At 35.0% G+C, this 27,995-nt stretch overlaps 2 protein-coding genes and 1 pseudogene across 8 annotated transcripts; 2 read left to right on the plus strand and 1 right to left on the minus strand.

The window, feature by feature from the left end:
• Window positions 1–252: 252 nt before the first annotated feature.
• Window positions 253–7,169, minus strand: LOC111303754 (uncharacterized). 4 transcript variants are annotated; one of them, XM_022900177.2, is made up of 18 exons: window positions 5,936–7,169; window positions 5,751–5,840; window positions 5,441–5,642; window positions 5,240–5,345; window positions 4,814–4,906; window positions 4,601–4,682; window positions 4,462–4,521; window positions 4,325–4,377; window positions 3,896–4,062; window positions 2,693–2,906; window positions 2,183–2,240; window positions 2,011–2,067; window positions 1,677–1,925; window positions 1,324–1,391; window positions 1,145–1,201; window positions 953–1,046; window positions 704–844; window positions 253–621 (listed from the first exon to the last, which is right to left on the minus strand). In XM_022900177.2, the coding sequence occupies exons 1-18, from the start codon at window positions 6,911–6,913 to the stop codon at window positions 514–516; spliced, it is 2,877 nt and encodes a 958-aa protein (XP_022755912.2). In that variant the 5' UTR covers window positions 6,914–7,169; the 3' UTR covers window positions 253–513. The 4 variants fall into 4 exon arrangements, with proteins under 4 accessions (XP_022755912.2, XP_022755911.2, XP_022755913.2 ...); XM_022900176.2 differs by having other exon boundaries at window positions 4,595–4,682; XM_022900178.2 differs by lacking the exon at window positions 1,145–1,201 and having other exon boundaries at window positions 4,595–4,682.
• A 7,965-nt stretch (window positions 7,170–15,134) lies between these two features.
• LOC111304356 (uncharacterized protein At1g08160 pseudogene) lies at window positions 15,135–16,333 on the plus strand (annotated as a pseudogene).
• A 4,002-nt stretch (window positions 16,334–20,335) lies between these two features.
• Window positions 20,336–27,981, plus strand: LOC111303756 (uncharacterized). 4 transcript variants are annotated; one of them, XR_016327006.1, is made up of 8 exons: window positions 20,336–22,070; window positions 22,982–23,100; window positions 24,508–25,419; window positions 25,502–25,805; window positions 26,385–26,550; window positions 26,960–27,065; window positions 27,153–27,335; window positions 27,549–27,981. XR_016327006.1 is itself a non-coding variant. In XM_022900179.2 (7 exons), the coding sequence occupies exons 1-7, from the start codon at window positions 21,261–21,263 to the stop codon at window positions 27,268–27,270; spliced, it is 2,535 nt and encodes an 844-aa protein (XP_022755914.2). In that variant the 5' UTR covers window positions 20,336–21,260; the 3' UTR covers window positions 27,271–27,510. The 4 variants fall into 4 exon arrangements, 2 of the variants coding, with proteins under 2 accessions (XP_022755914.2, XP_022755915.2); XR_016327007.1 differs by having other exon boundaries at window positions 26,388–26,550; XM_022900179.2 differs by lacking the exon at window positions 27,549–27,981 and having other exon boundaries at window positions 27,153–27,510.
• The last annotated feature ends 14 nt before the right edge of the window (window positions 27,982–27,995 follow it).

Below are 27,995 nucleotides of genomic sequence, written 5' to 3' on the forward strand. Positions count from 1 at the left end.
ATATCATATTTCGAATTTGAAAGCCATTATCAAATAGTTGGAGCGCAAGTTTAAATTTGGAATAAACATTAAGAATGAAACAATTAAGTACCATCCAAAATTAAATTTAATTGATTTATTAAATTATTCTTACACTTTTAATAGATAACATTTAAAATTTTAAATTTTAAATTTTAATACTTCCAATTCTTTTCTATATCCCAAACACAGCCTTTTTATATAAAATATATATATAACTGCATAGAATCAAAATTTTCGAAATTCCTCAAGCTGCCTGGCCTCCTCTTTTTTTTTTTTTTTTTTGGCTTTTCATTTCTGTGCTACAAATCCAAAAAAAAAAAAAACAAAAAAGAGAAAACATGTAGTACCTAATTGACTTCTATTTCCTGTACAGAAAAAAAAAGAATAAAAACAACCCTGTGGGCTGTACATTTAGGAGGAAAAGTCTCTTCAAAAACTAGCTTCTCCATGCTCAAAATTTCATATGCCAACCCAACACTACAGTGACACTAGTCATTCAACCTCTGATTTACCGATCAATCGGATTCCTGGGACTAGCTTCTGCAGTATTGATGTACCCTGGAAGATCATCATTTGGTAGTCTCTTTTATATTTGTTTAGCTGCAATTGACAAGAATGTTACATTCATCAATGGATCAATGACTGTTTAACCTCGAAGAAAGCAGGTCGAAAATGTCATTACCTCCTCCTGGGTTATCTTGCTGAATCCGAATTTCTTTGTCCAAATGGATTCCGCTTCATCAGCTGCTGGAAGCACAAGGTTTTTCACATTTAAGAAGCCAAGCAGCTTCTCAACGCAACTGAAAAGGCATTGGAAATAACCCTGCAAAATCCATATTCTTTTAGTTAGAACGCATAGCGCCTTTATCAAATGACCAAACAAGAAAATGGTTGGGGAAAAGGGTTGTTGCCATCAAGCAGTGATAGTTACCTGTCCTTGGTATTCAGTACTTGTTGCAACCAAGGGAATTTCAGCCACCTCCTGCCCAAAAATCCTAAAAATACCAGCTGACACAACCACTTGACTGCAAGATAGAAAAATAAGAATAATGGCTTTCAGATACCCTCCATTCTAGAAGATAACACTGAAAAGAAACTTAACAAAACAAAATACGAGTCTCACTTGACAGTTAAGATTGCACAGTACATGCCACCAAAATCTTGGCCCTTGACAGTTCTCCTGCAAAACCAATTAAAGATATGGATTCACAAAGGAAACGTCAAGGGAGCAGAACCACTGCATAATGGCAAGCATCAAGAAGACAAACAATAAAATAGGTAGAAAAGACAATTATTGCTTACCCGTAAACCATTGATGGGATGAGATCACCTTTACTTGATCCAGAGTCACTTATGGGATCAAAGCAGTCCTAACAAGCACAAATGTAACAACATAAAACAATTAGTACTTAACCGGATAGCTTCCTGTTTACATCAAAGACAGAATCAACAAAAACCATGTGAAGATGGCTCATGCCTTAGATGCACTGCAGTGACTACAAGACTTAAAGCTTATATGAGTGCCGTACAGGCTAAACAAGATGGCCAGGCCCTAGAGGCCAAAACAAACTGGTTACTTCCTAGGTAACAATGCTGTTATATAAAATGGATGATCAGCAAATAATTTTCTTAAGTACAAACAGAAAATTACATACATGGAAAATTGCAACAGCCTTGGAAAGCAATACTCTAGTGTCATCAGAAGATGTCATTTTCCCACTGAGAACCCTCCATCTTATATCAAGATTGGCCTTGCTCTCCAAACTATTTTCTTCATGCTTCTTCTTTATGATATGCAGAGATGAGTCAGGAAGCTTCTCTTCCCCACGAACTATCAATTTCTGTAAAGCAGAATGAATTCTATTGCAATCCTTGCAACAAAACCACTTTCCTTTTGGCAACTCCTGTTGAAAACATGGTGTCAATACTAATTTATTAACAGAACAAATTAGGAAAAACTATTCATTATTCAACAGAAACAAATGGCACCTTAAGGTCATCCATGTTATGGTCCCTCAAACATCCCACATGATACTCTCTCTCACACTGATAAGGAAAAAATGAGAACAAGGATCATCAAGTACAATAACAGAGTTAGCATATTCAGTAATTGGAAGCTCGAATTTGACAAATGCAAGCACAAACAGAACCAAGAAGATACCTGATCACAAAGTATAACAGTGCGAGGACCAAAACCTGACTTGCTAAAAGCATAACCTCTGCAAATATTAATAACATGTTAATACAGAAGAAGCAAATAAAGTTAAAAAAAATTACAGAGAGAGATAAATTAAGACAGCAAAATATTGAGACCAAAAAATTCAAGCCTCTGCATGAGTGCAGCACCAGACCATGTTGAGATCAGAAAAATAGTCAATTTGCAAACAAAGACATATTTTGGGATCTTATTGGTAAGCAGTTTCTCAGCATTGTATTCTAATTAATCAAATCATAGATTTTAACAGTCTAGAGTGTAATCTTAGATTTAACAACTGCTAGCAACTTTTATCTAGGTAACGGAAAATATTTTGTTAGACATAAATGCTATAAATATATTAAAGTTAACAGATTTCCACTCTCTAAAGGAAGTTGGCAACGGGGTATTTCAAGGATGAGATGAATGCATCATAACAAGATTTATTCCAAATAGTCACAAAAGAATGGACCTGACCTGCATAGCACACAGACGCTGAGAACTTCTGTCTCTGGAGTTTTGATAATACGAATGCATCTCTTGCTTATCTGTTCTATTGGATCAATTCCAGCAACTCTTCCGGCAGCTAGAGCATTAGCATTATGTTCCACAAACTTTTCCTTTTGGAAGGTGTTCTGGCAATATCTACAGTGCCAAGTCCCAGTTGGAATGCTTGATAGAGAAACACAATCTGCAATCAGCCAGTAATAAATCATGAGTACAAGAATCTCTATTGATAACAGACTAGTAATGACTGAAGTGACTCATATATTACACATTCTGTTTGAGCGGAGAAACATGGATGGTGATGCCAAGAGCAAGAAAAGTGCATTTCTGAATATTTCATTAATTTTAAACACAAAATATGTATTGACCGGTGTTGTAAAAGGCACACACTGCAGTCTAAACAACCCAAGGCATAAGAGCACTCCAGGCAACTCAAGAGAAACACAAAAATACACCATAAACAGGAAAGAATAAGTCCTAAAATATAAACTCTCACCTCTCTATCCTAAGTTATGTTGCAAGGGAAGGGAATAGGGTAAGGAGAAAAAGGAGGAGAAAACACAGTCCTCATATCAAGAAAAAGTTGTGTTCACAAATTTATCACTCCCTAGAAAACTTGAAATCCATAAATATTCAGTTTCACTTTGCAATATCAGTAACCACACAGGTATTTAAGTGATTGGAACATGTCACGAGAACACAATTTTGCCTCCATTAGGGCCACTCTGTTAAAAAATGCACTACAGAAAACTCAGAGCAAAAGTCATAGGCTTCAACTTCAAGGCAAAATATTATAAGACTAGCTATAATGTGAAAAAAAAAAAAAAAAAGAAAGAAATAAATTGGGATAAAAACAGAAGAAAACAACATAAGGCACTCAGATAAAATGTTCATAAAGTTTGGAAGTTGATAGGGGTAGTAGTCAGATAGTTCAGAATTTAGAATATAGTTTGACAGTCCCAAAAAGTCAAACATAAAGAAGCTAGGAAGTTGATCACCTCAGGGCATCATTTACTGCATGTGAGAGCTTTTTTTTTCTTTTTTGACGAAAGAGTTACTTTCTTTACTGCTGTTATTTAAATGCATCCAGCACATCAAAGGTTAATACAATCAATTGTAGCTTGAAAAGTTGCCAATAATACAGAATATTCAAGGAAAAAGTTGAAAACTGACCTTTGTGAAAAGCCCTTGGACATGTATCACAACACAATAGCTTCCCTCCATCCAAACAGATGCTGCACAGGTCATCATTCTCATTTGTAGATAACTTCCGGTTTTTCAACAGGGATATTGACAATTCATGGAGAGAAACTCCATTTGATGTGTAAATGTGTTGAAAACTGTAAGCAAAGGAAATGTCAAAAACATAATTACCTTTACAGATATATACGCTAAAAATACAAAGTCATCCCATGTTGCCAATGTTCCATGCCTAAATTTTGGTGGCAGTGGCCCTTTCAAATATTGCAATGGTATTGCCACATGTGAAAGCGAGCCAGAACCTACATGAGCTATGGCTTACTAGTGCAATACATCAATTACAAGATCAAAGATGACCAAAAACAACAAAGCTTGACGACCTAAGACTGAACAGAGACTTACGGCTTGCGACGAGTTGCCCAACCAGCATGAGCTTCAAACTGAGAGGGGCTTATCTGCTCATTTAACACAAAGAAAATAAAAAATCTAAGAGAATTTAGGAAACAACAAGTCCATTGGAAAAAAACCAAAAAAGGTACCTCTGAATTGCAGCAGGTGCAAAGTATTCCAAATCCCCTTTTATAACCGACAAGCATTTTCTGCAACACAACAAGTCACCACTTAGAAAAGACATCTAGTTAGAATAGACAATTTATGCTAAAATATACTTCCACCAACCTGTCCACGAACAAAATACCCTAGTTCAGTTCCATCTGGCAACCCTTTTTCCTCAAACACCAATTTATGCATCCGCAGATCCCTTTGAAAGCAGTAACGAAGAGATTAACACAATATATAATTTTGATAAAAAAAAATGCCGAAAGTGACTACATCAACTATATACAACAGAGCAAATGTCAGACAGGTAAGCTACAAAAAAACAATACTTACTTTCTAGTTACTCTTCCCTGACTCTTAGTTTGTGATGAGCTGCATTTTGAAGCACTGATAGGTGACTTTGGAACCACAGTTGGTTTGGGTGATCTGAAATAAATCAAAGAAACAAAATTTCAAAATAAAGGTGTGAATGAGTTAAATTTTAAGAGAAATACCCTATCTTTGATCCTTTAGAATAAAGAAAAGTATCATCATGTAAGTAAAAGCAATGTGGTGACTTTCTGTGTGCATCTGCACCTAAAAGTTGCTAGCATACAAATTATATAAGCAAAAAAAATAAGTGATAGTTAACATTCACACAAATTTACTGCCCTTTATTATCAGCAACATGCATAAAACCACCACAAAACTCATAAGTTAGGCAAAAATTGATATCAAATTTTTGCACCTGCTAACATTGAAATGTGAATGCCACCATACCTATCACTAGCATTAGCCACTTCAGTTGAGGTATCTTGAGACTCTTTTACATTCACACATGAATTACATAGAACCTTAGGTTTCCCGGAGCCAGCTCCAATAGACTCTACAATAATAAAAGGCAAATAGCATTAAACTGTCTGGACAAACACCAATGAAAAATGAGAAAATATGTACATACAAAAGAAATGTGAAATCAACCTCTGCAGTTAAAACAAAAACTGGATTTCTTCATGGAAGAACCAATAACAATACGCAGAGCATTCTCCAATGTGGTCAATGAATTCTCTTTGCATGCGTTCATTACATCACGCAGGGTATACCCATTCTCCAGGCAAATATACTCAGCTGGACGTTTGTTTGAGCTACCCGCATGAAGCTCATATAAGGTAGGGGTAATAACCTACATTCATGATAAAACATCCACAAAAGCAACATGAGGGTATTTGCAAATTTACAAAATAAGACATCATGACAAGACGCATTAATAAATAAATAAATAAGCCCTTACTTTAACCCCCTTGCAAGCAGTGCAAAAACACAATATCCCTGTGCCCTTGATTACTCCTCGAAGCCCACTATTCCCCGAAGCTCTTGTAACCTATAATAACAGAAATATTCTGAAACCAAAATTTTCGAAATAAAAGAGCAAGATATTCAAACATTCACCAATATAAATTTTTCCCACAACCATACCTTTGAGCTTCGTGCATACCTCACATTTACTCCCTCAAGCATACCTGAATCAAAAAGATCCTTTAACTTTGTAGGGAAATTTCTCACAAACTTAGTAGACACGCACATTTCCCGCTTCATTGGACTATCCACACATTCAACCCTATTATCATCACCACCACTTTTCACATCACTCACATTCACAACAACAGCATCTTTCACAGCAGTTTCATTCACTGTCTCCACCTTTGGTTTCAACAAGGATCGAGTAAACCTCCGTAGAGGCTTCTCCTCCTTCATCACTTGCTCCATCTTACTATCACCCTGGCAACTAACTAAAACCGGCATACCCAAGTCCCCTTTGCTGGACTCACTTTTTATCACCAAATCCTCCTTTCCCTTTTCTTCTTCTAAATTCTTCGTTGCATTTTCCAATTCACTTTCCTTCTCTCTGATGTCAACATCCATTGTTGATTCCTTCTCTTCCTTTTTTTTTTCTTCCCTTTCTTCCTCTTGCTTTTCTTCTTGTGAAGCTACCACCGCCTTTTCGGGTTCACTTATTTCCTTTCCTTCCTTGTCAACTACATCTTCAACCATTGGTTCAATAACCCCATTTTTAACTTCCTCTTCCTTTTTCACTTCTACCCTTTTCGACTCCTCTTCTTCACAACCAACCACCTCTCTCTTTGGCTCTTCCACATCCACCACATCGCTTTTGGCCTCTTCTTCACTCATCAAATCCACCGATTCCTCCACAACCCTCACAGATTTCTCCAAATCACTCTTCTCTTTTTCAGCCTTTGCTTCTTTCTTCAATTTCTTGTTACTCCTGTTGCCCGGGCTACACACCGGTCCATTCTGGGCCTTCCTAGACCGAGTTCGACCCAAAGACCCACAGATCTCTGCTTGAACCTTCAAAGCAAACTCAAATTCACGCTTCAGACCCGTCCTTACCCGAGATAACACAACGAAATCCTCCGCCTCCGAACCGTTCGCCATTTAATTTAAATAAAAAGAAAAAGAAAAGCAAAACCTCGGATCAAATCAAGAACCCTACAGAGACTCTGTTTCCAGAAACAAATCAAAAGAGAATTTGAAATACACGCATGAAGATGGTTTAACAAAAGGAATTCTTTAGGGGCTTTTGGGAATTTGCGCAGAGTAGATTAAAAAAGGGGAAAAAATTAGGGTTTCTTTTTTATTTTGTTTGTTTGGCGGATTGGTGGAAGATATATTTTTAGGTTTCTTTTGATTTAGGGAAAAAAAACAGGGAAAGAAAAGAGATCGAATCATAGGGCAACCTTTGTATTTGTCGAATGACGAAACTAGCCCTTATGGATCGACATAGATTTTGTGTTTATCTAATGAGTAATATATTTTTATTATTTTCTTTTGGCCCCAATTCTTTTTAGGTTTTTGCTAGTAAACCCTTCTATTTGGGAACTTATTAAATTATAAATTCTAATTTAATCCTTCCTGTAATGTAAGCAACTTCAAGGTTAAAATTTCTTTTTTAGAACTATATCATTGCAAATTGTGTCTTGCAAATTATAACTGGAAACTTTTAATAAAATAAATTTACCTATATAAAAAATTTAGAAGAACTAAATGATGTCTAATATGTTGATTGTAAAAATCCTTTTTTATTTTCTAAAATGGTTTCAACAAAGAAGAGTATTAAGAAAGTTCAAACTACAAGCAATCTAGAAATATAACACACCATATTTCAAATAGATTACTTACATGAAGATCAAATTTGTTATTGCTTAATATTAGATTTTATCATAATACTTCAATTTTATGAATTTTATCATTATACTTTCAATTTCATTGATTTTTGGATTAAAAAAGTGGAAATTCTCATCAATTTAGATATTTTTTACAAAAAAATAAAATAAAATAAAAAGTACAATGATAAAAATTCAATAAAATTGAATCAAAATATAAAGTTCAATATTAATTCATAATATAATGACATATTTGACCTTAATCCTTGAGTTATTTTAATCATTTTTAGGTCATATGTTTCAATGAATTTCTACTCAAAAAAGCAATATTTTTCTCCCTTTTTATTAAAAAAAAAATATGGTGTCATATATAAACTTGATTTAAGTTCAAGATAATTTTATTTTTATCATTTAGGCTCTAATAAAGCAAAAAAAAAAAAAAAAAAAACCCTTCTCGTCCTATCAATAAGTGATATATAAAATTATAATTAGATATTTAAATGATAACATATCTTTAGTTATAATAACATAGCTTAAATGCCGATATTTGTTCTATTGGTTATTTTCAAACTCATTCTAGCTATAGAAGCCTTAATGTATTGTGCTATCTTTTAATTTAATTGATATATTTTTTCTAAAAAAATGCACTTCATACAGTGCTTGAAGAATTACAAGTAAAGATTGATTTTGCATTTGAAAATTGTAAATAAAATGAACATAAATTTTAATTTAATTGATTTATATAATTATTTTAAAAAATTTAATAAATTTTAAATTTAAATTTTAATACCTATAATTTATTTTATATTATCGGATGACCTCCTTTTACCAAAAATAAATTTATCATAAAAATTTGGAGGGTGACAATTATTGCAATAAAAAAACATACAAGGACTTCTTTGCAAAAATCTACCGAACTCCACCTGTAGCAGAAAATTAAAGAACTCCACTATTGTAGGGGCATTCTCGTCCAATGAAGAAGTTAGGAGGGTAAACCTATCTTAATTCCATGCTCCTCCTTTTGTTTTCTGCTTATTATTTTTGAAACTCGTGAATTTTCGCGGCTGAGCCAATTAACGTTTTTGAGCAATCAGATTTCTCCAAATAGCACAAAAATGGAAAGACACTTAGGCCCGCAGGCCTTTACAGCGCGTGATTTCACATCATTGCTCGTGGAGCCAGCTTAGTCCCTCGACAGCTTGGCCTCCTGCTGCCTTCGGCTGGAAGGAATTACGTGCCCTTTTATTGTATTGCGTGGCAGGGAAGGGTCTTCTAAGCTCATTAAGGTGGCGCGTGAGAAAACCATGGATTTTGCGAATGCATATGTTGGGGGATAATGGTAACGGTAATAACGTCGAACGACATAATTTTTTTTTTGGTAAAAATGAGAATTTCTTATAATGGTGGCGGGAAAAGAAAATGGGATGCCACGTGGCTATTAATATTATAGCCGTTATTGGATTTAAAAGTTTGAAATTATGTACCATCGTGGATAAGTACATTTTTTATTCTGGTATAAATAAAGTATAATTGTGTTCATGCAAAATTTAATTAATTAATTTATAAAATTTTATAAAATAATAATTTTAAATTTTAATACGTATAATTTTTTTTATTATCTAATTATGATATTTTTAGATTTCATTTTGTGTAAATTTAAATATTTTACGAGTATATAAATTTTTTATGTAAATTTGGGACAGAAAGAATTTAAGTCAATCTAGGGCCTTCCTTAACTAATGGAATTTTATGCAAGAAACGAAATGGAGAAACCAACCTTCGAGCCTATATCCTTGTAGTTTCAAAGTTGTTGTTATATGTCTAAGTCAAATCCTTTTCTGCATGGAGGACATTTGTGTAGGCCTCATGTTCAGGTTCAAGTGAACCCAAATTTTAAGAAGGCTATTCACTTAATTATGGTTTTGCTGTGAGATATCGTAGCTAGGAGAGATACAAAAAGTTGTGCAGGAAAATAATACTTTAGGGTTTGCTCACTAGTAATTTGTATTTGCATGCAGCAATAAGTGGGTAAATCAATTCTAGAACTAAAAGAATTCACAAAGAACATAAAGAAAAAAATCCCATTCTTACAAACATTTTGTAGTTTCAAGTACAAAAATCCCATCAAAGTATGCATATCTAATAAACAAGAACATTTGTCTTGGTTCCTGCCTCAGAGCCACCACACCTTGATAGTTTTGAGAACCAGCAAAGTAAGCTCCATTTGGATGGGCCTTTCACTGCACTGCCCGTTCAAATGGAGCCTCAGTATGGCTATAGTTTTACTTGGGCTTACGTGAAGAAAATAGTGGGGTTTGAGTAAAAGTTTTAGGTTCAAAACAGATATTGTTCGTGTTGCGAGAGGGTTTTATCTCCACGACCACAGTACAATATGACCAAACTAATTTCTTGTTTTATGTCGTCGCAACGAGTAGAGTTGAGATCGGATTGGAATATAAGAGATTTTTGTTCGTCCGATATGATTTTATATAATAAATATTTGAATTCAAATTAATATTAAAATATTATTTTTTATATTCGATTGATTCATTTATTTATAAAATTATAATCAATTTTAATTTGATTTGAAATTAATAAAATATTATTTTTAAATATAAATATAAATTTAAATAAATAATAAAATATATTTTATATATACTAAGTTGGAGCGAGACAAATTTGCTTAAAATTGATCTCAACCTTTTTCAAAAAAATTCGACTCAACTTAAAATCTGGTTTAAAAGAAAAAAAAATTCAACCCTATAACATCAGTTGAGCCAGAACCTAACGAATTTGAGTTGGATTGCCTACCCTAATTGTCACGGGTCGAGACTCAAGTTCCGAACCCGCGCGGCTCCGGGACCCGGGCATTCACCCTTCCGGCGTCTCGGATCAGCCTGACCGCCACGGTTCACACCCTTGTGAGGTATTGTCCGCTCTGGCCCCCTGACCTCACGGTTTTGTCCTACAAAAGGCGCCTCACAAGGCGGAGATGGTGTGAACCCTTTTATACCCCAGGGACCTTCCTATTATGTTCGATGTGGGATTCAGGACTCCCCCTTAGGTCCGTGACATTCTCCCGCACCCAACCTCGTGACGCCCTCGTCACGGAGGCCGGCCACCCTGCCTACCTCCCTCGAGGCGCTCGGCGTGGATCGAACGGTTTAGGGCTGGCTCTGATACCACTTGTCACGGGTCGAGACTCAAGTTCCGAACCCGCGCGGCTCCGGGACCCGGGCATTCACCCTTCCGGCGTCTCGGATCAGCCTGACCGCCACGGTTCACACCCTTGTGAGGTATTGTCCGCTCTGGCCCCCTGACCTCACGGTTTTGTCCTACAAAAGGCGCCTCACAAGGCGGAGATGGTGTGAACCCTTTTATACCCCAGGGACCTTCCTATTATGTTCGATGTGGGATTCAGGACTCCCCCTTAGGTCCGTGACATAATCACGAGGCTCTTTTGGGCTTGGCTCAAAATATAGTTTTCAGCAGAGGAGCTAGAAACAGATAGAAACATGTTGATTAAAAATATTATTGGTAAGACAATCAGAATATTCCTGATTTTATGCAGGATCACAGACTTGAAGCCTGCTCCTCCACTTTCTGTTGTCTGATCGTTTAGCAATGTTCGAAGGAATTGATCAGATCCAATATCTTAGATAGTCAGCTGTCTTTGTCTAATATATCAACAATTTTTTGGAAAAGGTTTAAACCAGCAAAGTCAGAGCAGCTCATTTTCTAATTAACAGAGAGACCACTTATGTTGTATGCACGATGCCTTTCTGCTTCCCTTTAGGCTCATGCTTCAGGGTTCAGTTAGCAAGGGCAGACAATGGATGCTTATTTGCTTGCTTTCATTGTCTTGAGATCAGTTACACTTATCAAGTGATACAGGATCGGTGCCGCCTTGGGGGCTATAACACAGATATGTATATCAAGTATTTTTTCTATGTTTTAATTACTTATAATTAAGTAATTCGATGTGGATCAAAAACTGTAAGTATGGTCGTATCTGTGAAATCATGATCGAAGTCTAAAAAATATACCACATTAAAATAATGGAATAATTTTGTGCATGTGCAGTGTTTGCAATCTTTTTGTGTTTCGGAGGTTGCATGGGGTTCGTGTTCTCTGCCATATGTTGGAGATCACCACAGCTCTGATATCATTTGTTGGGCTAAAAACTTCAAATCCAATCACACCAGCAGAAGCGAAATCAAACAATAAATCAAACACACAAGAGACAACAATTTAACGTGATTCGATCCAACTGACCTACATCCACGGATGAGAAACAAGATCCACTAGTTGTAGAGAATTACAAACATACATCATATCATCAACCTCACTCAACAATCAATACTCATAAGACACTCTCAATCTCCTCTAGTCCTCTCTAGTCCTATGGAGTATTTTCAACCCAAACAAACACAAACCCAAACCCTTGTGCACCCTTTCAACATAACCAAACACATACCCATATGTTCTCATACACCATACGTATGTGAACCCTCTCATTCTCCTCTAGTTCACTCACAAACAAACATACACACACATAAGACGTAGAGCCCCAATATTCTCATGGGGTGTCTATCTCACAAAACCTTACAACTCTCTTACATCTTTTTCTCATACCTAACCCTGTAGAGACTTAACCTATTTATAACCATACAAACTTGCCCATTAAGAATCTCTCTCCTCTTAGAATTCTTCTCCTGTAAGTCAAACTTGCCTATTAAGAATCCCTTTCTTTTTAGAATTCTTCTCTTACAAGTCAAACTTACCTATTAAGAATCATCTTTCTCTTGGAATTCTTCTTTTGCAAGTCTTCTTGTCCATCAAGCAATATCTAACAAATCTCTAACAAATCTCTTATGGGATTTGAGTCAATATTCCCAACACCATATCCCATCAGCACAATGGAGCTATTAGTAATAACAATAAACTAAATAGAAAGATAAGAACATTGGAGGACTAAAGGCCTAACTTTAATCAGCAATCAATTAAACGATCTTGATTCTGAAATATCAGATAAACTAACTAAAGGCCTAAGTTTAATCTGCAATCAATAAAACGATCTGGATTCTGAAATTTCAGATAAACTATCATTTTTTTGTGGTGATTGCGCCTTCCTTGTTAAATTCTGATTCATCCAGGAATTATAGAACCAAAATCACAAATCCAAAGCACACTAATCATTGCTTATTTCATGCAAAATGCACAAAGAAAATGTTTGACACGAAAAGGAAAAAAACAGAGAAAAAGTAATACAAAGATTACCAAAACAAAAAACTAGCTCCTGGCCATGCTGCAGAAATACTTCATAACTTTTTCTTAATGATCTAATCACATAACGCAAAGAGAAGTGAAAGTGCCAAAGGATTAAAGTTGCCCTGTGGGAGAAACCAGCCCTTCAGTGAAATCTGATTGCAATTCAAAAACCCAGTTTCTTCCATCACACGAAGTGAAGAAATAAGAGATCTTCAACTGAAAGTGCATCCCAAAGGGTTATAGTTGCCCTGTGGGGGAAAGGCCCCTCGAGGAGGTAGAATTCAACCAACCCCATTTCCCCCAGCATATTAAATTCATACCTTCGATATTACTCTGCCAACTCCCACCATGCTGAAAAGACCCACTAAACCCTTGCTGTTGCCACGTTTGTTGGGTTCTGGCATGGTGGGGGTGGCACCCTGACTAAGTGAAATGACTAGGAATCCTGAAATAGCTCGTAAGTTATAATCCTGTATGGCTTCTAGCTTGCTGAGGATGATATATGTGAGGACAGCTTTATAAAAGATAGAAACAATGTGATTGTTTGAATTGTGGGTTTCTTCTCCATGTGGTTCACCAAGTGAAATAACAGAATCTTCCAAGGGATATGCGGCGACCAACTTGCTCCACATTCGGTGACCACAACTTTAGCCCTTTATTATATTATCCTTTTGCATCTTTTCTTTTCCCTGCCTTAACCAATAAAATATTACTATGCTTCAACTTTGAAACCCTCCCACGCGCTACACGCCTTGTTCGATCAAATTCATCTTGCTTATGAAAAGGACATGATGAACGTGTCAGGTGCATGTAGCGCGTGGTTTTTAACTTCTTAACATGCTTGGCCTCAAAATACTTTGCTTGGATTTGGATTTTACTTTGTTTCCATTAGTTCTTTAGCTAAAGCATATATATTGTTTTTCATTGTTATTGCAAAAGGTGGAGGAAAGGGAAGATGCCAAGTAAAAGTTCCATCCAATTGATGGTGTAATGCTCAATTTTTAAAGTTAAGCAGATTTTGATATGTAATGTGAAGATCAGCAGAAAAGGGAATGAACAAGAACATTGGAGTGAGAAAGGGAAAATGATGATATCTAACTCCTTTGTTTAGTTTCAATGTGGACTAATCTGGTAAAAAAGTGCAGACTGTGGTGACATTTGATGAAATTTAGTTGTTTAATAGGTATGCTTTTGTCTACTTAAATTTAATAGCACCAAACGAGAATGGAATCAAATTCAACAACCTGTCAAGCCACAGCATTAATAGCATGGAGTGTGTATCAAGTTTCAGTGCTTCATGAAATGAGTTTATCCTCCTATCAATAACAAAGTTGCAGTGAAGGGAATTACTTAGATGTGAAGCAAGAACCATTAAAGAAAGTCAGATTAAGAACTTTAAGTTTGCCTGAAAGATCGGTTCAGATACCAAAAAGAGTAAGCCACCAGGATCAAACTCTGTCTCAAGATTCATAATCTTGAAGATGTCAGCTTATCAGTTCATTAGTTCCGATGTTACTTCGAATATATGTGGCATACATGATACACTAATTACAGATTCCATTCCAGGAACTTGCGATGTTTAAATAGTGGATTGGTATTTCTTGGATATAAAGCAAAGGACCAGCAAGTGAAAACCAAATCTTTATGCATATCCTTATGAGCTTTAGTCATATCCTTGATTGAATTGGTAATGTTCAAGCTAATACCTTTGTTCAATGCACCCCCAACTTGAGTTCAAATATAGCAAACTATATTTTTTGCCTTGATTGCTTCATTTTTTTCTTAATTAGCCCAATGACGTAGTTGAAATAGTATAGTAATAATTAAACCTAATCTAGGTAATCTTTTCACTTGAAGAAAAACCAGAAAAGTGAGGGTCAATGCAGCAAAAATATAAGGTTGGCCCAAGGATTTAAGTGTTGAACTTTTGGATTGAAGCAATGTCTTTAAGCTCTCAAAAATTTAGCTCCTCCAGCAATGTCTGCCAAGTACCAACTGATATCAAGTAGAGCCTATGATAAGACTTAGAGCTCTAGTCGGTGAAGCTTCTAAACATCAGCAATTAGATTTCCTACTTTTCACTTTTTTTTTTTTGGTGGGGAAAAATTATAATCATTTATATCTGTTAGAAGCAAAGCCAGTTAAGACGTGCATTTGGTATCAATTGATACTCTATGTAAAAGCATATTCTTCCACTTCATTGTTGGTCCAAACAAAGCAAAGTTAAAAATTGGGATTAGCACTGAAGGCTGCACCCAGCTTGGCCTAGGGAGTAAGTTGCAGCAATGAATCTTACAACATTTGAACCAGAAGAAAGGAACAGAACATGAATCTTTTAGATGTCTTGAGTTTCATTCAAGAAACCTTAAAGTCCCTCAAAGGAAATGACAAAGCAAAAGCAAATTAAAGAACAAAGACAACATTTCTCTTGTCTATATATAAGTTCATACTTTTTACCCTGTATAAAACAGCATTCAACATTCTGGTTTCAGAGTTCAGATCATAGCATTGTCCCTCAAAAATGGCTAGTAATACAGCACAAGCTACACAACAGCCAGCAAGACATTTTAACCTAGTAAGATGTGTTACCACTTGCTTACTAGGCCTTATTGTTCTTGTCGGTCTAGCGGTGCTGATCATTTGGCTAGTCATTAGGCCACAAAAGTTGGTTTACACCCTTGTAAATGGTTCGATCCAAGATTTCAACCTAACCAATAACCATCTCAATGCCACATTAGATTTTGTTCTAATGGCATATAATCCTAACAGCAAAGTCTCTGTCTACTACGATTACATTAGGTCCTCAGTTACATACGGTGATCAAACTCTCGCGTTCAATACGATTGATCCCTTCTTTCAACCTCATAGAAATACGAGTCGAGTAGAATCGAAGCTCGTGGCTCTGGACTTGGCATTGTCACCATCAGCATTTAAGCAACTCAGGGTCGAAAAATCATCCGGGGAGATTGAAGTTGACGTTCATTTCAAGTCAAAGATTCGATTTAAGGTAGGAATATGGAAGTCTAATCATCGCACTCTAAGGATTGTGTGTTCATCAGTGACACTGCACTTTTCTTGGTACAAACATTTTGAGGTGATACCATGTGAAGAAGAACTTTAAAGAACTTTAGTTTAGAGTGATTTTTTAGAACAAGGATTTTTTTTTCCTTATGTTTTTATTTGTGTTTTCCTATTCTCTTTTACATGGCTGAATTGGTGTCTTGGTGTTGCCACTTTGTCTCCTCCGTGCTATTCTTATCGTGTTCTCTTTCGATTAATCTGGTGTGAAAATTGTTTTTGTTCTTTTTACCTGCTATCATAAAACTTTGACAATGTATAAAAAATCAATGTATAATCGGTGTTCACCTTGTCTTTATATATTCGAGACCGTTAGGATTGAAACTGATCACTGAAATTAAGAGTCCAGCACCAATCATTAAGTTAAATGCTCGTATGCTATCAGCATGACTTCTCAATTCTCTGTTTTATTGTTAAAAAAAAAAAAAAAAAACTGATTTGCATGAGAATGACTATTTGGTTATAATGAGAAAGCATATAATTGCTGATAAACTATCAAAAAGCACCGGAGCAAGACAAGATATGCCCACTTTTTTGACAAAAGCCTCCCCCGAGAAAGAGGGTATGCCGTATGCTTCAATTTTTTGTGGTGTTGGCTCTCTTATGCAAGGCATAAGTTTAACACGAGGAAAAATGACCAAACCCCATTTTTCTGTTTGGGGCCCTACCATTATAAAACTTGCAAGATGCGAAATTTAGTAAAGGCCATGTGCCCTTAAAGCTGCCAGTGCTGATAATGAAACTTGAGTGCATGTCTGGCTAGACACCTCCCCCAAAATTTGACCATTTCTGCATGGTATATTGCTAAGATAAGGAAAGGGTTAATGTTATTAGGAACTGCAATCCAATCCGTCTCGACGGATTTTGATCCGACTCTATGAGATTGATTTTTTTTTTTTTAATTTAAGTTTTGGATCGAGTAAGGATAGAAAATAATTGAGGTCAGGTTGGGGTCGGGTTACCTGATATTATATAAAAAATTTATTTTTTAATTAAATATTTAATTAATTATTTATATAATGATATTTTTAAATATTTATATTTAAAAAATAATATTTTATTAATTTCAAGTCGGATCGGATACGATTTATATAGTATCAAATCAGGGTCAAATTCGGGTATAAAAAAATAAAAAAAAATCAGGTATGATCGGATTCGAGTTTAATGACGCATAAAGTCAGGTGAGGTTCGGGGCGAACAAAATCCACCCTGAACCCAACTCGATGTCAACCCTAAATGTTATTGATTACTCTTAATTATAATAAAATATTTAATATGATATTTAAATTTTAAAAATTTCAAATATAATATTTGAATTATAAATCTGTTAATTAATATGTTACTTGTTTTTAACATGATTGACTTCAAACAATGATAAGTAACTAACAAACAATAATTAAAGTATTACATTAATTAACAGATTAATAATTTAGTTATTACATTAGAGTTTTTAAAATTCAAGTATTAAATTAAACATTTCTTTATAATTAAAAGATCGTTACAAAGTTCATTAATAGACAGTAAGAACTGAAAGACAGATAACCTAACACTCTTAACTTATCATTTCATCTTTGCCTTTGTTCGTTAATAATCGTAAATACAAAAAGTAAATCTTTCTTAGAATATACTATATTTCTAAAATTGCCATTGTGATTTTTTCAAATGAACAAACAAACTAACAATATCTAGTCCAATAATTCAAACTTTACAAGCATTTTTGGGTGCATTAAAGTTCAAATTAGTAATTGCTTTTATAAGATTGAAATTCATCAAAACAGTATCATATGTCAACATATATGTATGTGCATTTAATTGAACATTTTAGTTGATATATAAAACATTGACTTGGCATCGTTTTGAACATTTTTCTTTGGTATAAACAATTTAAATCTTAAAAATTAAAGTTGATTTTGCAAGCATCATGCCAAATCTACAAGTTATTTAGCCTTTTTTATTACAAAATGAGAAATTCACAAATAGTCTCTCATATCTTATCATAATCTCATCTTTTTATTTTCATGATTTGAATTTAAATTTTTCAAATTGACATCGATATTGATCATTAATAAGTAGATATTTTCTTGAAAACATATGCTATTGTTAGTCTTTTCGGTATATGTATCATATTCATCAATAAAATAAAGAAATGTCACATTGTAGTATATAATAAATAATGAAACCGTGGGAAATATCGTAGATTTTATTATATAGTGGATGGGCTTTCACGTGACATTTGGGGAAGATTCATGTTCATATATGGGCAAGGAAACATGATCTTTTTGGGCACCTGAGGACCCATCCCTGCATTTTGCAAGGAAATAATGTGCCATTAAGAAAGACACATGCTGTTGGGTTTACCTAAAAAGTGTGCCTCGCAGTCATTTGCATTTGATCCCCTAATATCTACTAAAACAAGGGTCATTCATTATTCACTTGATGACAATATATATTAAAATTTTTTCTATCTATTTATTTATTATTATTATTATAATCCAATCATAAAATAACACTTGCCATATAATAAGAATTTTGCATTGTGCATTCAAATAAGCTTAAATGAATTTAAGAGACCATGTGATTTAATTAGGGTCGGCAATTCAATCTGTCTTCGACAGATTTTGATTCGATCCGATCCGACTTTATTAAATTTTTTTTTTTAATTTGAGTTTCGGGTCAGATAAGATTAAAAAATAATTGAGGTTGGATCAAGTTCGAATTTTAGACAAACTCGATTCGACATATTATATAAAAAATTATTTTTTAATTAATTAATTATATTTATATAATGATATTTTTAAATATTTATATTTAAAAAAATAATATTTTATTAATTTCGGATCGATTGGGTACGATTTATATAGTATCGAGTCGAGGTCGGGTTCAAATATAAAAAAATAAAAAAAAATTCAAATATGAGCGAATTCGAGTTTAATAACACATAAAATCGGATCAAATTCGAGGTGAGCAAAATTCGTCCCGAACTCGATCCGATGACAACCCTAAATTTAACTATAGCATGTATCGATGCTTAATTATTATTATAATAAATTAATTATTAAAAAAATTAGTATTATGATCATAACTTAAAATCCAATTTCTTTTAAATTTTAGTTGGAGGTGGGTGCTTTTTCACTTATGTGGATTATTCTTGAGTAACGATGATTGTCCCTGAAAGTGGATGGATGCTAGCCAAAAAGCAGTCATCAACACCTTAATCAGTTTAAGTGTGCGATTTTGAGCTAACATATCGACATCATAATAATCTTAATAATAATTGCATGCTCACAATCACAACCATCATCATTAAACAATATACAAATTGAGCACTACCGACATTTTTGCCAAATTTATTGGATAATGATCCGTTCACTGTAAATTGTAAAGATGTAAAATTTTCTTCAATTTTTCTTTTTTAACACGGTTGGGTATCCTTAGATTTTTGTTGTCGTGACCTAATTATTTTTTGAACAATTTTAAAGATTTATTTTTTTACATTAATTTGATATATTTAAAATTTTTTTTTTAGACTACTTTCACAATAACTGAATTCAGATTGATAAAAAAAAAAAAAAAACTTTTTCCTATTAATCGAGTTAATTAAATAAGGATAGATAAATACAAGAACACTTGAGTTAGATTTGATAAAATGGGAAGCAATATTGGTTAACAGTTAATATATTAATTAATTAGTCTGAGCCATTCATTTTGGATAAAATGAATGTTACTTTGTTTGATGGATTAAATAACCAAAAAAAAAAAAAAAATCTAATATATAGAGCCAATTAATGGAATAAAACAAAACAAGCATTATTTTTGTAATTATGTTGAGATATTTGAAGGTTATAGGATTTTTAAATCAAATTAAATAAAATTTTTTTTAAATCAATTTTGTTAGTAAACTAAAATGAATTTAATAATTGGATCGATTAATCTGATTTAAATCCAAATATAAACACTCAAATTCTTTTGAATTGTCGTAAATACCATAAGATTACCGTTCCCCTTTGTTAGTTAAAATTCCGTCGTTGCCCTTCTCCTATTTTTTATTTGAAATTTCAACCCTAGCCGGGAAAGAAAGAGAGAGGCGAGAGGGAGGGAGAATTCCAAAAGCACGAAAAATACGCCGCGTCGTTTTCTACACTTCCCGTTAAATCCAAGATTTGGAAACTTTAAATATCAACGGTCAACACCACGCGAAGGGACTAATCCACGCGTCAATCACCTATTGGTCGTCTTCTCCCCCATATTCTAAGGCGTTAGTGTAACGGCAATATTCAACATGCATCCATCAAACCGTAAAAAGCTTAAAAAAAAAAACAAGACGTAGTCTCTGTTTTCATTTATTACCCATAAAATCTCTTGTTCCCTCTCTCTCTTCTCTCTTTTTTCTCTTCACAATTTCTCTTTCTTTCTCTCTCTCTCTTTAGGTTCCGTTTCCATCGACTTCGAAATCAAAGAGCTCAAGCTTTCTCGGTTCATTTTTTTTCTTTTTCTTTCTCTCTTTTTTTAAAAAAAGATTCTCCGCTCTTCAAACGGTGCCTTTTTTTGGTTTGTTGTTGTTTCAATCTTCGTTTTTTTTTTTTTTTTAATGTGGATTTGGTAATGTTGGTAACCTTTATCGTGTTTGGTTGATGAGAAATGTGAGGAGAGGAAAAGAAAATTAAATTTGAATTTTTAAGAAATTTTAAAAGCTTAATTCGATTTGTATTTTCAAGATATTTGTTTGAGAGAGACTTTAAAAATTAAGATTTGGATTTTTTTATGTTTCTACATTTTCTCAGCCGCCAAACAAGGGATTAATCCGATAAATCAATTCTGATTACTGTTTTTGTGCGTGTTTGGTGGAGGTGGTTGTTAATAGTTTGCAGAATTCTTTAATTCTATTTGTCTCCTTGTTTTGTCACGGTGAAACGTGACAGTGAGGAAATTGAATTTCAAGAGTCTTACAATTTGTTTATGGAAATAAATTAGAAAAAAACTGAGATTCTTAGTAGTTGTTGCAGAGTTCTTGAAGATTTAGCGTGTTTTATTACCGTCATCCTGTGTGTTTGCTCTGAAGATTGATAATGCTGATGACCATGATGGCCTTGCTAATGCCGGTAAATGATGATGAAGAGGGGATTTACGAGTTTTAGGTGTGATTGATTTTTTGAAAGGGGGTTTTCTGCTACATAGTATATATATTATATATTTTTTGTAAATAAATGCGGATTTCCATGCATTCAAGCAGATGGGTTTAAAGGGTTTGATAGTATAGATTTTGGGGTAATATGGCTATTGCTGGTCTACACAATGTTTCTATGCTTGAAAATCCTTTCCTAAGGGAGTCTCAGTCTCAAGCATCAAGAAGGCGGGACAATGGTAACACCCGGGCATCCTCACTCCTGCAAATGTGGCGGGGGCTTGAGGACGAGCATGTGGTGAGTCATGCTCAAGAGAGAGCTAGTGAAAGAATGCTCCAACAAAGAAGTGATGACCTCTCTATGAATGATCTTTCTGATAGCCGAAATAGTGAACATAGCGGTGTTTCAGAGGATGTGAGTGTGAGTGAGAATGTGATTGGACAATGGTCCCCAGGCCGATTTGGGTCGCAAAGCGAAAATGAGGATTCAAGTAATTTTAGTTATGAGCATTTGTCTTATTTGGGGGAAGTTGAAAGGGAAAGAGTAAGGCAAATTTTTCGGGGGTGGAAGAACAGTGGTGGCAGGGAACGTACATCCAATGTTTCCTGTAGAAACAACAGTTCCAGAGCCCAGTGGCTTGGTGAAACTGAACAGGAGAGAGTCAGAATTATAAGGAAGTGGGTGCAAATGAATAGCCAGCAGAGAGGTGCTTCTGGTGACAATAGAATAGATCAAGCTGCTGATGTTGGTGGTCAAATTGAACGAGTTCTCGATGGATTGGTGGTTAACCAGAATGAAGGCCAGACTGCGCTTGTGCATAGGGGCATCCGGAAATTATGTGGCCGACAGGTACTGCTTGATATGCTTAAAAAGGCCGAGAGAGAAAGGCAAACAGAGCTTCAGGGGTTGTTAGAGCATCAGGCTGTATCAAATTTTGCCCACCGCAACCGCATTCAGGTGGATGCATAAAAAGTCTTGCCATTTTTCTTTGCCGGCTATTGTCATTATTTGTTCACATTTTGTGCATATTCTTGCAAAATTTCAAACAAAAAGAAAGACAAAAAAAAAAAAAAATTAAGGTAGATCATAATTTGGTAGTTTTGGTCTATTTCTCATCAGTAACTGAGCTGCTTTTTGCATAATTTTGAGAGCTACTGGACTCGTCTCAAGCACAAAGGTATACTGTACTGCATGGGACTGTCAATTGCCTCGATTGTCCTGGTGGCTTAAAAGTAAATTTTTTAAGTGTAATACATGCTTTAACAATATTATTGGATGTGTAATTATTGATTTATACTTATACGTTAAAGTTCTTGAAGATAACTTCATTGCACTTATGACATGTATATGAAAAAGAGAAAGTCCATACGTCATACTAACCAGGATAGGTTTTGAATGAAAAAAAAAAAGAATAATTTTGAACCAAGAGAAGAATTCTGATTTTATGTCAAGGTAGGAAATGCTAACATGTCTGTCTCAATTACTTGCCTTTTATCTTCTTATAATTGTTGATGTTACTGTTGTTAGCTTTTAGCTTGTTCTGGAAATTAAATAGTTCATAGAGTTATAACTCTGAAGAGCAATTTGTCTCCCTCTTCGCTGTTGCCATTGGCTGCTAAAAGGCTGTTTGAAATTTTTAAAAATATTTATGGATCTTCTATGCATGTCATTTGTCCATAGGCAACTGTAGCTTAACTTAGCTTGGCATTGGTATCTTTAAATCAACTGGCTTAAAGTGTCCCAGTGTTAATTTTTAACTTTTTAGGAACTTTACCATCTTGATTTTTACATTACTAAACATGGTATGGTTTTAGTTTTACTATCATTCATTTATTTCTGTATGTCTTCCTTGTTTCATTTTTTTGCAGTCATTATTGAGAGGTAGATTCTTGAGAAATGACAGAATGGTTGAAGGTGACAGATCTACCTCTATTGCAGCCAGTGAATTAGGCATATTAAGACAAAAACAGACTGTATCTGGTATAAGGTACTTCATTCTTTATTTCATATACAAAGTAAAGGGTTTTTTATTCTTCAAAGTTCATCTTATGCCATATTTGGAGAGAATTCTACTCTTTTTGCTTTCTGTGTTTTCTGTAAGCATCTTTAATTGCATGGAACTTAATTTGAGAAAAACTTTAAGGGGAACTTGTACTTTTTAGTAAATTGCGCTGTCAGTTTGTCAACCAGTGCAATGTGGTTTCAATCTTATTACTTCTATATGCACTCACTCTTCACGAAAACCCAAAGTTGCTTTGAGATTCTTGAATTTAAAACAAGGGTTTTAGACTCAAATTTAGTGTGGATATTTTCACAGAAGCTTAGAAGTAATTCCCCTTCCAGTGATTTAACTCAAATAATGCACCCTGATTCTGGCCGGCAAGAAAGAAACTTTTGGTAACATTAAAGCTGTGGAAATTAGTAATACTATATGTGAATGTTTTGAACTATAGGATAAAGAGTTTGATTTTGTCAATGTTGTACTTTGGGCATGTCTTCAGTCCGTTATACAAGTGCCCCTATCAAGAATTTTAGTATCTTAAGATATGAAGCATTGATATGGCTGCTTGATTATGGCCCGGAGATCTTGGTTTCAACTTTCAGCAGGGTAACGCCACCTGCATCTCCCCTTCCCAGACCCTGCAATGCCTGAACCTCATGTTCTGGGCTTACCTTTTTCAAACATCATATTTACATAGCAGAATGCCTAAGTGCAGATGCAATAAGGATAAAAAAAAAGATTTCGAAATTAAGCATCACAGCTAGAAATACTGGACCACATCCTGGTACTGCAAATTCAGACATGATTGGTTGATTGGTTGGTCTGAACCTTGGACCTTTTACACTCATTTTGCAATTTAGCTTGTGTACTAGACTTCAGAGTCCAGAGGGCGAGTCTCCCAACTTCAGGGAACTGGGAACTTGACAAATCTTTGGAGTGTATAACCATTCTTCATCTGATTTAACTATTATTTTGTGTAGATGAGGCACAATTGCCTTACAGGGGAGGTCCCTTAGAAATGATAAAATGATTGGGTTTGAATTGTAGATTACACTTTATATTGGTGTTTTTCAGCCAATCATTTTATCGATTGTTGGAGTTAGTATTGCCCTTCTAATTATTATCATGGCTTGCTACTAATACGAGGATGTTCTGCCAATGAGAGGTGTTTTTGAGCCAAAATGGAATTTTCTGCTTGTCTTAACTTGTTTTCTCTGAAATAGCTTGACTAGACTTGCTTGGTGGACTTTTTGGATACTTGATTATGCGAAATTCAAGGGTTGTCAGGGTTGTATTTGATAATAAGTTTCCAATCCCTTGTCCATTTTATTTTTATGATGTCATTTTCACCATTTGGTGGTAACATTTTTGCAATCTGTGCCCTTGTATTAGGGAAGGCTTTTTCTCCAGACTGGATAATTCTGGTTGTGGTACTGCAAGCAGTAACTGTTCTGATACATTGTCTAACGCTGACACTAATGGTAATAGAAATGAACAAAACCAAGTAAATAATTTACATGAAGTCATAGATGGATTAAATGATCGATCTGAATGTGAGAACGAGGAAACTGATAACCAAAGGTTTTTGGATGGTAGAACTGATTTAGAGGCTGATGATGTTGGAGACGTAAGTTGGCAAGAAATTTCTGCTTGTATAGAAGATTGGCAGGGACAAGCTTCTGAGAGTGTGGTTAGAGACTGGCAGTGGTCAGCCAGCGTTGAGTCTAATGAGAGCAGAGATGTTATTGGACAAGTCTTGGATGGGGACTGGCAAGAAAATCTTGCTAATGACTTGTCCCTTGAAACTTTACAGAATGAAGCTGGAGAACATAGTAATCTACAAGAAGCTGGTGAAGCATTTTATGAACATTCTCCCCTAGATGGTGAGAGAAGTGGGACCTATGGGTTAATGAATGTCATAGAAAATTCAGACAGGAATCCAGTTGAATATATTGATGGGCAAGAATCTGCTTCTCAAGTTGAACAATGGCAGGAAGAGGATCAGGAAAATGAGGATACAGACTGGCAGGAAGCCAGTGTTGAGTATAACGAGATGATGGATGGTGGCAATGAAGAAACCTCTGACATGCACCATGAGGATGGTGGGAATGAAGATGGAGGTTATGGTCATCTGCGAGAAGCCCTTGACACGCAAGATGAGGATGGTGGCTTGCACGAGACTACACGGAATTGGTTGGAAGGGTCTTACAATCGAGAACCTGTTATGATTGGAAGGCCAGACACATTTTATTTTCCTGAGAATGATAATGTACACAGTACAGAACTGAGGGAACTGTTAAGCAGGTGTGAATTCTATAACTGTTGGGCTTTGTAATTAGATTTTTAATCAGTATTTTTCTAATCTAAGTTATTTTTAATATTGTAGGAGAAGTGTGTCTACTCTTCTTAATAGTGGTTTCCGTGAGAGTCTTGACCAGTTGGTACAGTCATATGTGGAAAGGCAGAATCATGCGGCTATTGACTGGGAGCTAAATGAAACATCTCTTACTCCATCACTTGAACAAGATCTAGATCAGCGAAGCAGAGATCAGAATGAGGGTCAGGGAGATGCTGAGAATCCTCCAGTTGCTCTTCCTTCACCCAGGATGCCACCTACGCAGCTACTTTGGGACCAGGATTTACTCCATTATAGTTGGGCACCACATAATGTGCATCAACAATTTGGCATTGTATGTCCATCTTTTTTTCTTGCTTGCAACTTGATACTGCAACTTGATACTGTTCTTGATTATCTTTTGAAAAGTTGATTAGTCTACTATCCTAGTTTTTTAATAGATACTTCTGACCAAATCCAATATTTTCCTGAAAGTATATTATTTCTTTTATTTGTTATATTATTAATAAAAACTATTATTTGATATTGCTAACATAATGATCTCATGATAATTGTGCATTAATGATCTAATGATAATTGCGCATTCTTGGTGAAACTTAATGTTAGGCTTCAACAAGCTAACTGAATTGATGAAGTCAGTGAACCTATATAAATAATTTATGTTTTTGGAAAGTCAGACTGTAATATGCTTCCTCTTACTTTTGGATAGCCAAACTACAAAATACTTCCTGCTATCTTTGGTTAGTGAAACAGTTCTGGTTCTTTATTGCTTCATTTGCAGTTCACTTGATTCCAGTATTTAGTAGCTGACTAATATTTTGGGGGGTGAGGGGGGGGTGTAGAGCTTAAGGATGTTTGACTACTATTTGTTTGGTCACCATTTTAATTGAGTTGCACTGCTAATTTGCCGCAGCAGTGGGAGATCATTAATGATTTGAGGATTGACATGGCTAGACTGCAGCAAAGGATGAATAGCATGCAGAGGATGCTGGAGGCCTGCATGGATATGCAACTTGAGTTACAGCGGTCGATAAGACAAGAAGTTTCTGCGGCCCTGAACCATTCAGATGGTTCACAAGGTTTGCTTCTTCTTTTCTAGCACATCTGCTCACTTGTGTAATATTTACTTAAGTGTTATTTTGGGAAAGTGAATACCTCCTTATCTTTCTCTCTCTCAAGGGTTATTCTGGGAAGTGAATCCCCCCATATTCTTTCTCTCTCTCTCTCTCTCTCAAGAGTTCTATTTCTCCTTATTACTGTCATAATCCGCAAGAGGCTCTACTTGTCCTGATTTACTCCCATTTATAATTTAAGGGATCGAGAGAAAGAAAATGCTGACAATGGGAATAAACTATTGATTTTTATTGTCCTAACTATATGGTTTTCTTTGTCCTATAGTGAAGCTGAAAGTTTTATCATTCTGGGATTTGTTCGTAATATTTGCTCGTTCTTTTTTGTTCTATTAATCATCATGTTGTTCTGCTGCAGGGATGATCGATGACTGCTTGCCTAAGGGTGCGACTAACTGGGATAACGTCAGGAAAGGAATCTGTTGTATATGCTGTGAAGGCAATATTGATTCATTATTGTACAGGTAAATCTCATCAAGTTTGTCCTCCAGTTTCATATAGATTTGAGGCCTTTTAATTTTTTTGTTCATTTGTGTATCATATTGTTACAGATGTGGGCACATGTGCATTTGCTCCAAATGTGCCAATGATTTGGTCCAAGGTGGAGGAAAGTGTCCAATGTGTCGGGCACCAGTAATTGAGGTCATTCGTGCTTACTCAATCCTTTAACAGAAAAATCTGGATTAACAATTATAGGATCTTTCATCAGCTTTTTTGCTCCTCGATAGTTCCAGGTATCTCATTTTCCTTTTTCTCTCGTTCATTTCTTTTCTTTTTTTTTCTCCATTTTCCCCCTTCTTGGGTCCCTTGTAGTGATTTGATGTAATACAGTTCATAAATTAAGTGTACGATCGAAACAGAAAATCTCATCTTTAATTCATTATATTACTAATCCGAATAAATTCTTAACTTTAAGATTGTTAATTATATGTATGCATTTTGTGAAGGTGATGAAGAATCCTGGCTTTACTGATATTTTGCATGACTGCTAGATTCACCATTGTCACTTTTTTTTGGCCCAAAGTGTGCTTCTGGTTTTGTTGATGACATTTTCATCTGGCAATCATTGTTCAAAGTCCAAAAGATCACTCAACTTTGTTCTGATTTTTGGCTCAATACAAACCATGTGCATCAAAGTCCTTTCATGAGTTGTCGGTTTCAATCGGTGTTTTAAAGTGCCACCGCTTATGGTTTCGCCAAGCTAGTTATTTCCTCTTTCTCTCGTTCATTTCTTTTCTTTTTTTTTCTCCATTTTCCCCCTTCTTGGGTCCCTTGCAGTGATTTGATGTAATACAGTTCATAAATTAAGTGTACGATCGAAACAGAAAATCTCATCTTTAATTCATTATATTACTAATCCGAATAAATTCTTAACTTTAAGATTGTTAATTATA

Source organism: Durio zibethinus, chromosome 13 (assembly GCF_047325235.1).
Source record: "Durio zibethinus cultivar Kanyao isolate XHJ-2024 chromosome 13, ASM4732523v1, whole genome shotgun sequence".
Lineage (NCBI taxonomy): Eukaryota > Viridiplantae > Streptophyta > Magnoliopsida > Malvales > Malvaceae > Durio > Durio zibethinus.

Bases quoted from the DNA above. Each gene is read 5' to 3' on its own strand.
- LOC111303756 (XM_022900179.2), top strand. From the start codon at position 21,261: ATGGCTATTGCTGGTCTACACAATGTTTCTATGCTTGAAAATCCTTTC. The intron at 25,420-25,501 runs GTGTGAATTCTA...TTAATATTGTAG, and splicing joins CTGAGGGAACTGTTAAGCAG to GAGAAGTGTGTCTACTCTTC. The intron at 27,066-27,152 runs GTAAATCTCATC...ATATTGTTACAG, and splicing joins ATTGATTCATTATTGTACAG to ATGTGGGCACATGTGCATTT.
- LOC111303754 (XM_022900176.2), bottom strand. From the start codon at position 6,913: ATGGCGAACGGTTCGGAGGCGGAGGATTTCGTTGTGTTATCTCGGGTA. The intron at 5,346-5,440 runs GTTGATTTCACA...TTATTATTGTAG, and splicing joins TTTTTGTTTTAACTGCAGAG to AGTCTATTGGAGCTGGCTCC. The intron at 2,241-2,692 runs GTCAGGTCCATT...TAATATTTGCAG, and splicing joins AGCGTCTGTGTGCTATGCAG to AGGTTATGCTTTTAGCAAGT.